We start from the raw sequence: 13,667 nt of genomic DNA, 5'->3' as shown, positions 1-13,667 counted from the left end.
TTGCATCATTTATTCTTCACAAGGTGCGATGGGAGGGTTGGCCCTTTTCATAACCCATTTGGGCTTTGGTATTCATGGGGAATTCACTGCTGAAAGAAGTCAAGTAGGGGAGGGGGCCGAGTTTTTCTCCCCTTCCTATGCATCCCATTGGGCATTAAAACAGATACTCCCCGCCCCCTTTGCAGATTCCCCCTTTGCACACTGATCCATCAAGAGTTCATCATACTTTCACAATGCTCATGTAAGGACATTTCGGATGACGTGAGTTGTTGTTTTTTTACCAGACTCAACTTGCTGCTGCTGTTTTATTAGAACCTTCCCTCTGTCTTCTGAGAACTGCATCAGCCGGAAGAAAAGAATGCAAAAGGGATAATAAGGCTGGCAAGTTTCCAATGCTGTGTGTATGCAAAACAATGAGATAATAGATGAGAAAGTAAAGCTAAATTTGCGTGTGACAATGAGGGCGCGTTCATAAGAGAGGGATGCTGGTCACAGAGTATTCATATTATGCACCTTCCCTTGGTCGAAACACATTTTTCATGAGGTGACTAATTTGGGACTTGCTCAGTACAATCCTATACTGTACATACTCAGAATTATATGCATTTCTGCCCAGAAGTAAGCCCCACTGTATTCAGTAAGGCTTACTCTCCGGGACGTGGGTACAGGATCACAACTTAAGGCACCGAACTGCATTGAAAATCCAAGCTTACATGCTTGGCATACAAATCCCGCCTGCATCAAACATTAAATTTTAGCGGAATTTTTAGTTTCAGAAATGCGTAATTCGAATGAGCTCTGGGGATCAGTGTTAAGATTGTATTTCACAGTACATGTGTCAATATTAATAACTGCAATGGCAAACTTTAGCCTCATGCAAACAGTTCGTCATCTGGAAACTCTAATTTATCAGATCGTGAATTTCCCGACCTTTGAGACGAGAAGTTTGTTCCTGGAGAAAATGTGCAGAATTAAAGGATACAAAGGACGACGCAGAGGGTTATCGCTGCCGACAAGACGACTCGTGGGATCCCAGCTTTCCTGCCTTCATTCTTCAAGTTTACTTTGAGCGTTAGGGCAGACTGAATCCAGCAGGCCAGGGTGCCGAAACCAAACGTCAGGGATGTGCCCACATTATGGATTTCTTCATCGTTCGAAAGCTACAAAGACAACAGAACTGGTGGCCTTCCTTGATGCGATCAATAGAAAAGACTCTTGCCCCCCAAGCGCCAGATGATTCTGCTTTACATGGTTCTGCTAAGGACCCAAAGCGAACCTGGTCATACGGCCACTGCTGAACTCAACATGCGTGAGAGAATACCTTGATGTGTGGATGACTTTACACTTCCCTCTGTCCTTCAGGGCTGATGGCTCATAGGCACGCCTAAGGTGGGCAGGTGCAAAAGGAGATGGAGCTCCTGCACATTTAATGGTTGAGCAGAGGAGGGATTTTCAGCAGACGTATCTTATCATACAAGTTACACCTTCCAAGCTTCTCTCTTTAAAAGGTTCGGGAGCCCTGTCGTCTTTTGCATCTGACCACCCGAGACATGCTTTGGAGTAAAGAAGGATGGAAGAGAGGAAGAGGAAGCGGAAACACATCCGCCCTTTCTGAAGCAGATCAGAAGAGACAACTAAGGCGTTTAAAGCACCCTCCCAAAGAATCCTGTGAACGGTAGTTCAGCCCTCACAGAGCTACAATTCTCAGCACCCTGAACAGCACCCAGGATTCTTTGGGGAACAGAGGATGTGCTGTTCCACATCCTCTCCCGTATCCCAGTCCTGGATGGCACCAATAACAGGTTGCAGGGAGTGGCAAGCTTAACCATGACCTATGGGCTTCCTGTTGCTATTAATCCACCAAGAAGAAGAATTCTACCTGAAATGTACTTAGGTGGGTTTGGGATTTATAGGAATGGCAGGCTCTTACGCAAGTGCTAGTGAACCCTGCCTGCACCCCTCAGCACAAATGCCCTGTTCTCTTACAAATGTGCAGTTTCCTTTTATGGATGTATCCTTCACTACCTCACATCTGCCAAATAAATCATCTCATCTGCCTGGAGCAGCCTGGGCCCTTCTATTAAGTGACTCCTAAGCCGGGCTTCTGCGGGCATCCGATTTTGGCCCACGAAAACACGGCTTACATTTATTCCGTGACCTGCAGGCACCTTGGACAGAATCCACGAGAACTGAGCCACTAGCTGTGTGGGCTTGATAGGTCTTGCCCTTCTCCCATCAAGCTGCGGAGCATGCAAAGATCCAACGACATTTTAAAGGCAGCTTGTAATGCGGTGTGCTTGATGGCTGCTGATCTTGCTAGGCACACAAAAGACAGGATTCTCTCCTACTTGCAGCACGCCATCATTTCAGGGATATCAGGATGAAGGGCCTAGTCCTCCAGGAGAAGGGCTGAAGGTTGAATGATCTATGATTCTACGTTTCTATACGAGACAGGGAGGGAGTTGAGAAACATGAAATTCAAAAGGAGGATGGAGACAGCCTGAAAGGGAAGCAGCTGTTTGGGAATACTGAACTTACAGAAACTGCCATCTGGCGGCCAGATGAAGCTAGGCAGGAGATCCTTTTAAAGCAGGGAGGGATCCACTCTGCCCTTCATGCTGAAAGCACATGCAATGCACTCTTCTTTAGAGTGAAGAGCAGCATAAGATGGGCAAAGGTGCACTGAGATTTTGTCAGGTGCAAAATCTTGGGAATTATAGGGACAGAACTACCTAAAATGTATAGAAACTTATTCATGTATGCGACTATAGCGGCAAGAATGCTACTTGCCCAAAAAATGGAAAGAAGAAGAAGTCCCAGCAAAGAAAGAATAGCTACAAAAAACTTATGGAATACTGTATGCAGAAATGGTGAAACTTGCCAGAAGAATAAGAAATCAAGATAACAAACTTTTTACAAAAGAATGGAAATGGTTTATTGAATATCCATGGATAAATTGTAAACAGATAAAAACATTGGCAGGATTATTGTAATAATCTGCAGTTTCGTAACAGATCTTAAAGAAGATGAATAAACGAACAAATTAAGTTAATTTGGATATGCAGAATATGTTAAAAATAAATTTAAGGAAAGTGGGGGAAGGAAGTCAACTTTTGAAAAATGTAAAAATGATTGTAAAATCAGTGAAATGTATAAATTTGAAGTGTGTGTAAAGAAATTTTGCTAGGTGGGGAAGAGGAGTCATTTAAGAGTATGGTAAAAGAGAAGGAAGCCAGAGAAGAAGGGACATTATCGTCGTTTAGGGCACCATTCTATAATCCCCGAGAACACGGCCCAGAAGCCATAGGATACAGGAGATCTCTCCCTTCACCCACAGAGAAGGAGGTCTGCAGGCGGTGAAGGAGTCCTGTCCTTGACCTGTCTTTAACTTCCGCCCCCCTTGCTGCCCTGCTGTTGGTGCTCCAACAGCCATAATGGCAAGGGGTGTGATGGGGCAGAAAAGGGGAGGTTTTCGGAGCCACTGAACCCAGAATGCTTGTTCCTCTGACACACAGACAGAGAGAGAGAAAAGGAGGGGAAAATATTCCAGCCCTATAGCTGGCATACTAATTTCCTCTGCAACTTTCTCCTCCCCACCCTCCATCCTGGTCAGTATGAGGTCAGTAGGGTTTGGGGTTTAGAGGTTGTTCTAGCACAGATACTCCTTTCCCTATCCTAATAGAATAGCTCTGTTCTAGACATTTACTGTAGATTATTATTAACAGGCTATTGAACTAGAAACTAATGAGACAATGCCTTAATTCAGACAAACTAACAAAACATGGCTGTTTCACTGTTTAATAATTAACAAACGAACAGGCCATCGTTTGTGGTGTCACAAGAAAAAGGAACAGTGAGCCTTGTGGTCGCATAGTGTGAAAGGGAAGATTATCTGATGGGGGACAGATTAAATCTGAAGGCAGTCTTGTTACCTATCTGGAAGCTTTTAACATGTGGTGTTCTGTCGTGTATTCTGTTGGCAGCCGCCCAGGGTGGTCCATGTGAACTTAACCAAGTTTCACATTTTGGATTCTGTTGCAGACCTGACATACGTTTTAATTTGTAAACTATTTGAATCGCCACATTTGTAAACTTCCTAATGGCTCGTGGCCGAAACAAATAACCGGATCCGGGCAAAGTATTCTGTATAGATGGGGAACTGGCAGGTTTCCAAGATGTTGTTAGAATCTTAACTCCCATCACTGAAAGCCAGCACAGCCAGGGATTATGGGGATGTAGTGTGTGTGGAGGAATTTGCTCGTACTTATCAACTGCAACATGCGATTGCATGTGCTTGGATTCCACTTGGAATGTGACAACAGAACAGTGGTCTAGAAACATTAAAAAGACGCCCGTATATGCCAGGCACAGATCTCTGGGGCAGAGCACATCTTTTGCATTCAGAATATACCAGGTTTGACCCCTGGCTTGTCTAGTTGAAAATGGCAGATGATGGGAAAGACCTCAACATGGTACCTGGAGAGAGTCACTCCCATTCAGGACAGACAAGAGGTAGGGAAGATTTTTCAGTCGAGGGCCACATTCCCTTCAGGGTGCCCTTCTGGAGGTGTAATAAGCAATGGTGCCAGACGACTAGCCATCTCATTCACAATGGAAGACTCCTCCGAACAAAAGAGAGTGATCAACTTTTAGGAAACTGTTAATTTCTCTTTGTGTTTAGGAATTCACACCTGGGAGGGGTAAGAGGAGGACTAGGAGAGGTGTCAAAGGTGCTCAGATTTCTACCTTGAACCCTCCCTTTTTGTGAGGTATTGATTACGTAGCTGTGATGTAGGAATGATGTATTTTGGGGGTGTTTCTTGGTGATGGGAAAACTGACAATAGTGGAGGTTCTCTTTTGTTCTGGGTTCCTTCCTTGTTCTCCTGCGTGAGGGGAAGGACCCTGTTGCAACAGCAAAAATAAAGGCTTTGCTTCTCAAAATTCTCTGGTTGGCCTCTGTTATATTCTCCGACCGATGGAGAACCCCATAAGGGCATATTTTTGCTTATTACAGAGGCCAAATGTCAGTGGCGGGAGGAGACAGAAATAAAAGCAGCCGAGCAATGGGTGTAAAGGATGCCTTTGTAGCACAGGCTAGTTAGTTTGTACTCTCACACCTTTCTCTGTCCTTCATCCAGGCAAGTAAGAGGCATTATCAAGAGACCACAGACACATTCCAGCCAAAAAATGCTCACGGAAGGTGCAAAGAGGTGCTGGGGAGGGGAGTGGCTTAGGGAGAGAGTCAGTTATTGGGGAAGATGAGAGAGAGAGAAAGAAAGAGAGAGAGAGAACACACACAATACCTGGAAATTGCCCAGTAAAGTCATTCCGAAGGAGGCCAAGCACAACGCCACCAGGCCAATCACATTGAGCCAGGGATTCAAAACTTTTGGTTTTAGCTGAATAAAGCGAAGGACAGCCACGACAAGTGCTGAAATGAGGAACGAGAATGTGACACTCATGCGCAATTATGACTCCAAATGTCAATATAATTCTAGCTCCAAACAGGTCTGTGAGACAGGTTTACAAATGCACCTGCCACAGCCAGCAACCATGGCTATGGAGCTTGAGAAGCCCCAAAGGATCCACCCTCTTTTAATTCTGGGGCAGCGGACTTGCAAGAGCCTCCCTCATAAGTTATTTCTTGGTCAGTCAAAAGCAACGCCACCCGGAACAATTAAGATCTGATAGGACCCTAGAAGCCTCTCTCCCGTTAAACATCTCCACTGTGATTGAATCTTGCCTACAAAGGATGACCCAGAAGCAAAGGCAGCCAGGCCTTTGGTACTTTTAACAGTGGTGTAGGAAAAGGAATTTTGGTAGCTCTAGTTTACATACCTGCCAAACTCCCTTCTTCTACACATAGGTGCCCTGCACTCCTTTGGATCTGGTCACCCTATATTTGAAACAGCATACCATAAACTTTTGTCAGAACAGTCTCCCTTGTATATATATGTAGACCGGAGGCAGCCAACAATATTTTGGACCACAGCTCCCATCAGCCCTAACTGGCATAGCCAATGGACCAAAGGCCATTCTTACACATCCCAGGTAACCAGGTGAGCGCAGATTTATAAGCCTGCTATAGGGCTACTACAGCTCAGTTCCTAACCCTAGAAAAATAATACTGACCATCAATCAAAAGAAGGGTTGCAAACATTATACAGTGGAACCTCGGTTTACGAACACCTCGGCTTACGAATTTTCGGTTTACGAACGCCGCGGACCCATATGGAACGGATTAATTCACTTTCCATTACTTTCAATGGGAAAGTTCGCTTCAGTTTATGAACAGACTTCCGGAACCAATTACACCCATACTTCGGGTTAAGTACGCTTCAGGTTGAGTACTACGCGGACCCGTCTGGAACGGATTAATCCACTTTCCATTACTTTCAATGGGAAAGTTCGCTTCAGTTTAAGTACTCCGTGGACCGTCTGGAACAGATTAATCCACTTTCCATTACTTTCAATGGGAAAGTTCGCTTCAGTTTATGAACGCTTCAGTTTATGAACAGACTTCCGGAACCAATTGTGTTCATAAACTGAGGTACCACTGTATAACAAATGGTACATTATCATCATTATTATATGCATAAATCACATTATCGCTGTGCTCACACACATGCAGGATTTAATAATGTTTCAATATATGGGTATTTTACACAACCTTTGCATAAGTTATTTTATAGCAGGGGCAGATAACCTTTTTTGGGCTGCGGGCCTCTGAGGGGTACATGTCGAAGTGAGCAATGGCTGACGTGCAAAAGACGTATGGGAAAACAAATGTTGTTATATTGTTGTTGTTACAAATTTTGGTGGTGCTTATGAGTGGGTCACAATTTAAAAAAAACAGACTTTTTTTTTAATAAACAAATTTTGAGTGCCTTGGGAGGCCACAAAAAATCTTTCAGCATTGCAGTATCACATCTGAGAACCTATTGGAGCATTCTGTAAAAAAATGTTTTAAATATAAATGGAAATGTTTAGATGTGCTTTAATGCTACAAAAAAAATCATTTGGCATCATAGCATTACAAATTAAAAATGACAAACTTACGGGGGGGTGGGCAGGTCTCAAAAGCCACAAAACCTCTTGCGGGTCTGGATCTTGCCTGCGGGCCATGGGTGCTAACCCCTGTTTTACAGGCCTAGTTCTCAGAGGCAGTAAATATGTTGGAGCAGCTTTGAGGGGACATGGCTAAGTGATGTTGGGTTGGCCCCCAAGAACATTATCCTTCCCACAGTGGGCACATTGATCCCTTCCCAGAAGGTTTACTGACAGTGGCAGATAGCAGTGCTGCAAACTGCCTGAAATTTTAATTAACAACGCAGTGTAGTGTCGCCCCAGGGCATTGTGGGAAATTTAAAATGGCAGCCAGCTCTGCTGCTAGGTAAACCCCACACCCAGGTAGGTGTCAGAGCTTGTGGGCCATGCCCAAAGATGTTAGATGCTGATGCCAAGCCTAAAACCTGCATCTGAGCTAAATACCTTGAGATTAGGTAGGGTTTACTATGATTGGTTGCTCCTCCATTAAAAAATACCCTGCATGCAGAAATCCAGCATGTCAGGAAGAAGGGACTCAGTCTAGTCTTCTACCTGACTTTCTGTGTTGAAAGATTTTAATTCTTTTTATGAAGGAGAAACCCCCCACATGACCTTCAGTCTCAATTTGTTCAGCCCAAACACCCCTCTGTGAGAACTAAGCCATAACAACTGCAGATTACTGGACCTCGCCTTGACAACATTGACTGAGCTGAACCTGGTGATTTCGCTGACACAAATTAGAAGAGACGAAAAATGAAATAAAAGAAGAAGCCAGACATTCTCCATGCAACGCCTACCTAGAAATGCTGCCATGTTCATGACTTGGCTAAACACACAGCTTGCAGGAGGGGCGTCACCTGCAATACTTCAAAAATATAACGCGTATCATTGTAATTCAACTAAGCCTGCAACAGAGATGCATAAATCAGTAAAAAGGGTCCGCTGCTTTAAAATGGGTCTTATTGGGTGGGTGGGAGACATGGGGAGAGAAAAAAGAGACTTCATTACCTTATATAAGGAGGTTTTTGGGGACCTTCCTTCCTAAGGGACGAAAAAGGAAATGAATCAGACACAAGTCAAAACTGCAGGGCTGGTTACTGAATGTTACAGAATGTGATTTAGTTTAGAACAGGAATGGAGAACCTGTGTGGCTCTCCAACGGTTGGACTCCAATCCCACCATCACCAGCCGGTCAGGGATGACAGAAGTTATAGCCCAGGGGTTCCCAGACTACGGCCCCCGGGCCGGATGCGGCCCAATTAGCCTCCCAATCCGGCCCGCGACGACCCCCGCCGCCCGCTCTTACGGCGCGCGGCACGGCGGCGATCTTCAAAATCGGCAAAAAATCGCCGAAAATCCTTTGTGCGCATGCGTATGGGCCTCTCCCGACCCAGAAGAGGTCATTTCCGATGCACTTCCGGGTCGGGGGAGGCCCATACGCATGCGCACAAGCGATTTTCGGCGATTTTTTTCCGACCGTGTGCGTGTGCGCATGTGCACGGGCGCGCACTCCCCCGCCCTCCGGCCCGCTGCGCGCGCACTCCCCTGCTCTCCCCTGCTCTCCCCTGCCCGAAGCCCGGTAAGTCTGGGGACCCCTGTTATAGCCCAACCACATTTGGAGGGGCTTATGGTTCCTGATCCCTGAATTAGACCTGCCTGCAGTGACAGACTCCCTCTACCTAATGGGTGTGTATGTGTGTGGGCAACACCAAACCATTTGCCAAATTTAAAAGGGCACCGGTGGTGGTGGGGCCACAATCTGAGTCAGTCCAATCTGCCAGCAGGAGTGACAGCCAGCAGCAGCAATGCTAGTGGCCTTCCATTTGATGCCTTGGTTGCTACTGGGCAATGCCAGGCAGGGCTGACCAATCCATGAGGCAAGGTGAGGCTACTGCCTCAGGCGGAAGAATCCACAGGGACAGCAGATCCCAATGTAGATCTTTATTCAGGGCCAGCCCAACCAAGAGGCAAGGTGAAGCAACTGCCTCAGGCGGCAGAATTCACAGGGGCAGCACATCCTAATGTCATTCTTTCCCCCCTTGTTCCTGGTGTAGATCTTCCCTCACCTCTTCTTCCCTGACATGAGAGGGGTCCACCTGAGGTGCCAAAATGTCTCGGGCCGGCCCTGACAACAGGCTGCTTTGGACAGTTGTCCCAGCTGTGACTGAAGCTGTAGAGGCAGGCAGGCAGGCAGCAGCAGCAGCACAAGGGACAGCCAATAGGGAAGGGTGAGAAAGGCTGTTGTGGTCATGGATGGAATGGGGGTTTCCTTGCTGGCCTTCCCCTGCATGCTACCTAGGAAGGCAATGAGGCAAGGTTGTCTCCTGCTTCCCCCACCTGGGCAGGTGCTTCTGCTGTTCTGTTTTAAGCTGTCATTTTAATGGGAGGCACTCATTCAGGCCAATGCGGGGTTCATTGGGTGCAGTAGGTAACCAACACTGGCTCCATAGTCTGCACCACTGTTTTGCAACTGGCTGTAGCTGGTGGACTTCTGAGCTCTGGTTTTTAAAAAAGGCAAAAGGTGGCTCATTCGTGCCTGACCTACTCTTGCTTTTAAAAAAGAAAGTGTGCTAGTAGTACATTGCAAGAAAAGGAAGGTGCTATTAGCAGACTGCAAAATCAAGTAGAATAACTTTCAATTCATAAGGAACTCTGCACTGTTTCCATTCATTTCTTTGCTTCTATTTACATTGCTTCTATTTACATTCTTGCTTCTATTTACATTGCTGTTTGGGGGATAACACCCTAGGCCAATGATGGCCAAACTTGGCCCTCCAGCTGTTTTGGGACTACAATTCCCATCACCCCTGACCACTGGTCCTGTTAGCTAAGGATGATGGGAGTTGTAGTTCCAAAACAGCTGGAGGGCCAAGTTTGGCCATCACTGCCCTAGGCTATTAGCCGAGAGCATCGCTGTGTAAAGTCAACCAAAACGATTACCATATATTCCGGCATATAAGACGACTGGGCGTATAAGACGACCCCCAACTTTTCCAGTTAAAATCTAGAGTTTGGGATATACTCGCCGTATAAGAAATACGACCCGGCGTACAAGATGACCCCCGACTTTTGAGAATCGCAGAATCATAGAATTGGAAGAGACCACAAGGGCCATCCAGTCCAACCCCCTGCCGAGCAGGAAACACCATCAAAGCATTCCTGACAGATGGCTGTCAAGCCTCTGCTTAAAGACCTCCAAAGAAGGAGACTCCACCACACTCCTTGGCAGCAAATTCCACTGTCGAACAGCTCTTACTGTCAGGAAGTTTTCCTAATGTTTAGGTGGAATCTTCTTTCTTGTAGCTTGAATCCATTGCTCCGTGTCCACTTCTCTGGATCCGCAGAAAACAACCTTTCACCCTCTTCTATATGGCAACCTTTAATATATTTGAGCATGGCTATCATATCACCCCTTAACCTTCTCTTCTCCAGGCTAAACATACCCAGATTATCCTGGGTTAAAAAGTAGTCTTATACGCAGGAATATACAGTATAGGCTGCATTCCAGGGAAACTAATTCTGCTTCTCTGTAGGGGTCAGCAGAATAGGGCTCCCAACACTGCTTTGAGTTCATGTGCTGAAACTCACCCTGATGATTTGATACTGTGAAGCATAATGGACCGTGTCATTATATTTACCTGTCCAGCACATTTAGCGGAATAATGTTGTTGTCTTCTACTGCTATAAAATACCTGCCAAAATAGGAAAGAAGCCATTTAGACAATTCTAAATGAGGGGTGGGGTTCCTGGAAGAAGGCAGAACAATGTTCCTCCAGTGAAGAACTGTTCACCTGAAGCATGCTGAGACCCCTTGAATGTTGCTCCAAATAAAATTATTCCACCCAGAAACCATAAAAAGGTCCGCAAAGGTCACTTACACAATCCACAGTCCTGCTGAGGTAAACACTGTCAACACAAGAGGTAAGAACATCCATACACTGCATTTCTTCCCATCCATGCCTGAAAGGAACAAAGAGAACAGAAATGAAACATGGCTACACGGAGCTTAATCTGTTTTATGCCTGGACACACCTATTGCCGCACCTTCATGTGCCACCATAACTTCACAGTGTTCAAAAGGCTAGTTGTTATTTTACCTAGGTAAAGAGGAAGGTGGACAGTTGCTTTTCTGCCACCCATCCTTTAAAACAGGGACAACTCTTTCCAGTCTCTCCATAGCCTCCCAAAATGCCTGGTGAGATGTCACATGAGAAGCACATAAGCAGAGAAAAGAGTGAAGTGAATTGTTGGGGGGGGGCGCACCCACATTCCCCCTCCCCCTCTTCTTCCTAGCCAAATTGTATACGAGGCTCATGAAATCCTGAGAGGCGGGCCTTATGACCTCAGGTTATGGTTCCTTGGAAGATGCACTAATGAAACTCCTGTACAGTACTCAATGCACATTTCACACAAATTGCAATTGATTGCAAATTTGCATAATAAGCAGAAAGGTTTGTTTTTTGGGGCCTGATCTGCATCTAATCGCATTTTTCAGTCTCTAGTTACATTCCCTTCCCCTTAGTCATCATCTATTACTTCCTTCTGTTCCCACACGGTTCCCTGCTCGAAATGTCAATATTCTGCAAAAATAATAACGAGAGAACACGCTAACCAAGGCTGTTTATTGCTACATTTTCTATATGCACGTTTTTTTGTTGATTGGCATGCTTTATGATGAGCACAGAGTTTTGAGCTCTCAGTGCGATTTTCACGCTTGGTGTCAAATAAGCAAGACGCAAGTCATCCTAGAAAACCGCTTTCCTCCAGTTCCCTCTAGACCCAATCCTCGAAGCCAATGAATTCATTAATAAAGTTAATGGAATCTGTCACTCGAGTACCAGGAGACATGTCAGCAGGGACAAAAGTCAATTTCTCCACGCTTCTAGCTTCCTTGTAAAGAAATCTCTGCCTAGGGTGGATTTTACTTCAGCGTCATGCAACAAGAGCTAAGTGCCATCCTTCAAGCCTGCAGCAATTTAGCCACCTCTTCCAAGCTTGCTGCTTTGGGATATGTGCCACTTTCCATTGTGACCATTTTCAGCACATGCAAACACCCCCCCCCAAAAAAATACTCATCAACTTCTTAACTGGTTTCAAACATTCCTCGGCTATATCTAAATCTGTATCTAGATCTACTCAAGTAATATTCATAGCATCGTTTCACACCAGATACTACTGATGTTCATTTTCTTCCCAGAAGCACAAATAAAGAGGGAGTTAGACAGTGCTTTTTTTTCTTTTAAAAAAATGTTTACTCTAAACAATATTTACTCTAAAAAAAATTTGACTCAAGAAAAGCACCATTTTATAGTTCAAATTGGGGGAAAATAAATACAGTAAATGGACAAAAGTCCAAAGATTCACAAAATGTTTAGGGGTATTCGTACCCTTGCATACCCCCAGGAAAAAAAGCACTGGAGTTAGATATTAAGATTTCAGAAAACTGAGGCCAAGTTAACAAATGCAAAACCCAGTGCTTACTAACTGCTACATATTGGCCTGGTTCACAAGACACACTAAATCTTGGCTTAGTGAGAATGCATGATCACCTGTAGAGATGCTCGCAGCCAGTTTGTTACTCCCCAGTTACTTTAACTGATGTGCTGAGCTAAATCAAAGTTTGGCTTAGAATGTCATCTAAACTGGGATTTGTGGCTAAGCTCTCTTTTCATTAACAATAGAATAGAAGAATAGAATAGAATAGAATAGAATACTTTGTTGTCATTGTACGTAGTACAACGAAATTGCATGCCATCCCATAAAAAACAAAATAAAACACAATTACAGCTACACACATACACACACGCCCATCACAACTCTCCAGGATCATATTATTTAGTTACAGCATTCAATATGGTTATAGCTCTTGGATAGAAACTGTTTTTTAATCTATTTGTTCTTGATTTAATTGTTCTGTATCTCTTGCCCGAAGGAAACAGTGCAAAAAGACTATATCCAGGATGAGATGAATCCTGTAAAATATTATTGGCTTTTTTAAGGCAACGGGAGTTGTATAGCTATTCCAGAGCTGTAACCAAAAGAAGCAAAACACTTGTGAGCTCTTGCAAACCAGCTCACCGACCGCTTCAACCAGTCGAAATTCCCCTTTGTGTAGAGGTAAGAAAGACACAGCTACTTCCCTGGCACACATATAAGGTTGTTGCAACCCAAGACTTGCATGAAGACTTGGTTTTGTGCAAGCCTCTGCTTCACACACACACACACACACACACACACACACACACACACACACACAGCCCAAGGAGAAAATATTCCAAGATCTTGAATGCAAAATATTCCTCAACTCTGGGAGATTAAATGTGGTAATGTCCATAAGTACCTCCCAGAAGGCAGAAATGCAGCTTCATAACCTTTTGTTCTGTGTTCAATAATTCTCAAAAATTTCTGCCCTATAAGGGGCAACTTAAATAAACGTTATCACATTGAAGATGGTCCCAAGAAGAGCGCTTTGCCAGTAGACACAGCGAGACTGCATAAAGGCATAGAGTTCATTAGTACCAAAACGAAAAAATGCCTTCTCCGTTAGATTCACTTCCTCTGCCTGCTCCTTCTGCTCCTGGGCCTTTTTCAATGAGTTTCCCCCACATGTGTGGTTGTT

At 44.8% G+C, this 13,667-nt stretch overlaps 1 protein-coding gene across 3 annotated transcripts in view; it reads right to left on the bottom strand.

Annotated features, from left to right (window-relative positions):
- TMEM150C (transmembrane protein 150C) overlaps positions 1 to 13,667 on the bottom strand; it is a 54,783-nt gene that overhangs the window by 2,344 nt on the left and 38,772 nt on the right. For all 3 annotated transcript variants that reach the window (XM_088660601.1, XM_035111757.3, XM_088660600.1), the window contains exons 3-8: positions 10,927 to 11,008; positions 10,687 to 10,740; positions 8,057 to 8,089; positions 7,846 to 7,913; positions 5,305 to 5,432; positions 983 to 1,160 (exon numbers count right to left, since the gene is read on the bottom strand). In XM_088660601.1, coding sequence (XP_088516727.1) covers positions 983 to 1,160; positions 5,305 to 5,432; positions 7,846 to 7,913; positions 8,057 to 8,089; positions 10,687 to 10,740; positions 10,927 to 11,008 — 543 coding nt within the window. The remainder of the gene's footprint in view (positions 1 to 982; positions 1,161 to 5,304; positions 5,433 to 7,845; positions 7,914 to 8,056; positions 8,090 to 10,686; positions 10,741 to 10,926; positions 11,009 to 13,667) is intronic.

Source organism: Zootoca vivipara, chromosome Z1, assembly GCF_965207765.1.
Source record: "Zootoca vivipara chromosome Z1, rZooViv2.hap1.1, whole genome shotgun sequence".
Lineage (NCBI taxonomy): Eukaryota > Metazoa > Chordata > Lepidosauria > Squamata > Lacertidae > Zootoca > Zootoca vivipara.
Note: the sequence above shows the minus strand (reverse complement) of the source record. Positions and strands in the feature narration are given on the sequence as shown.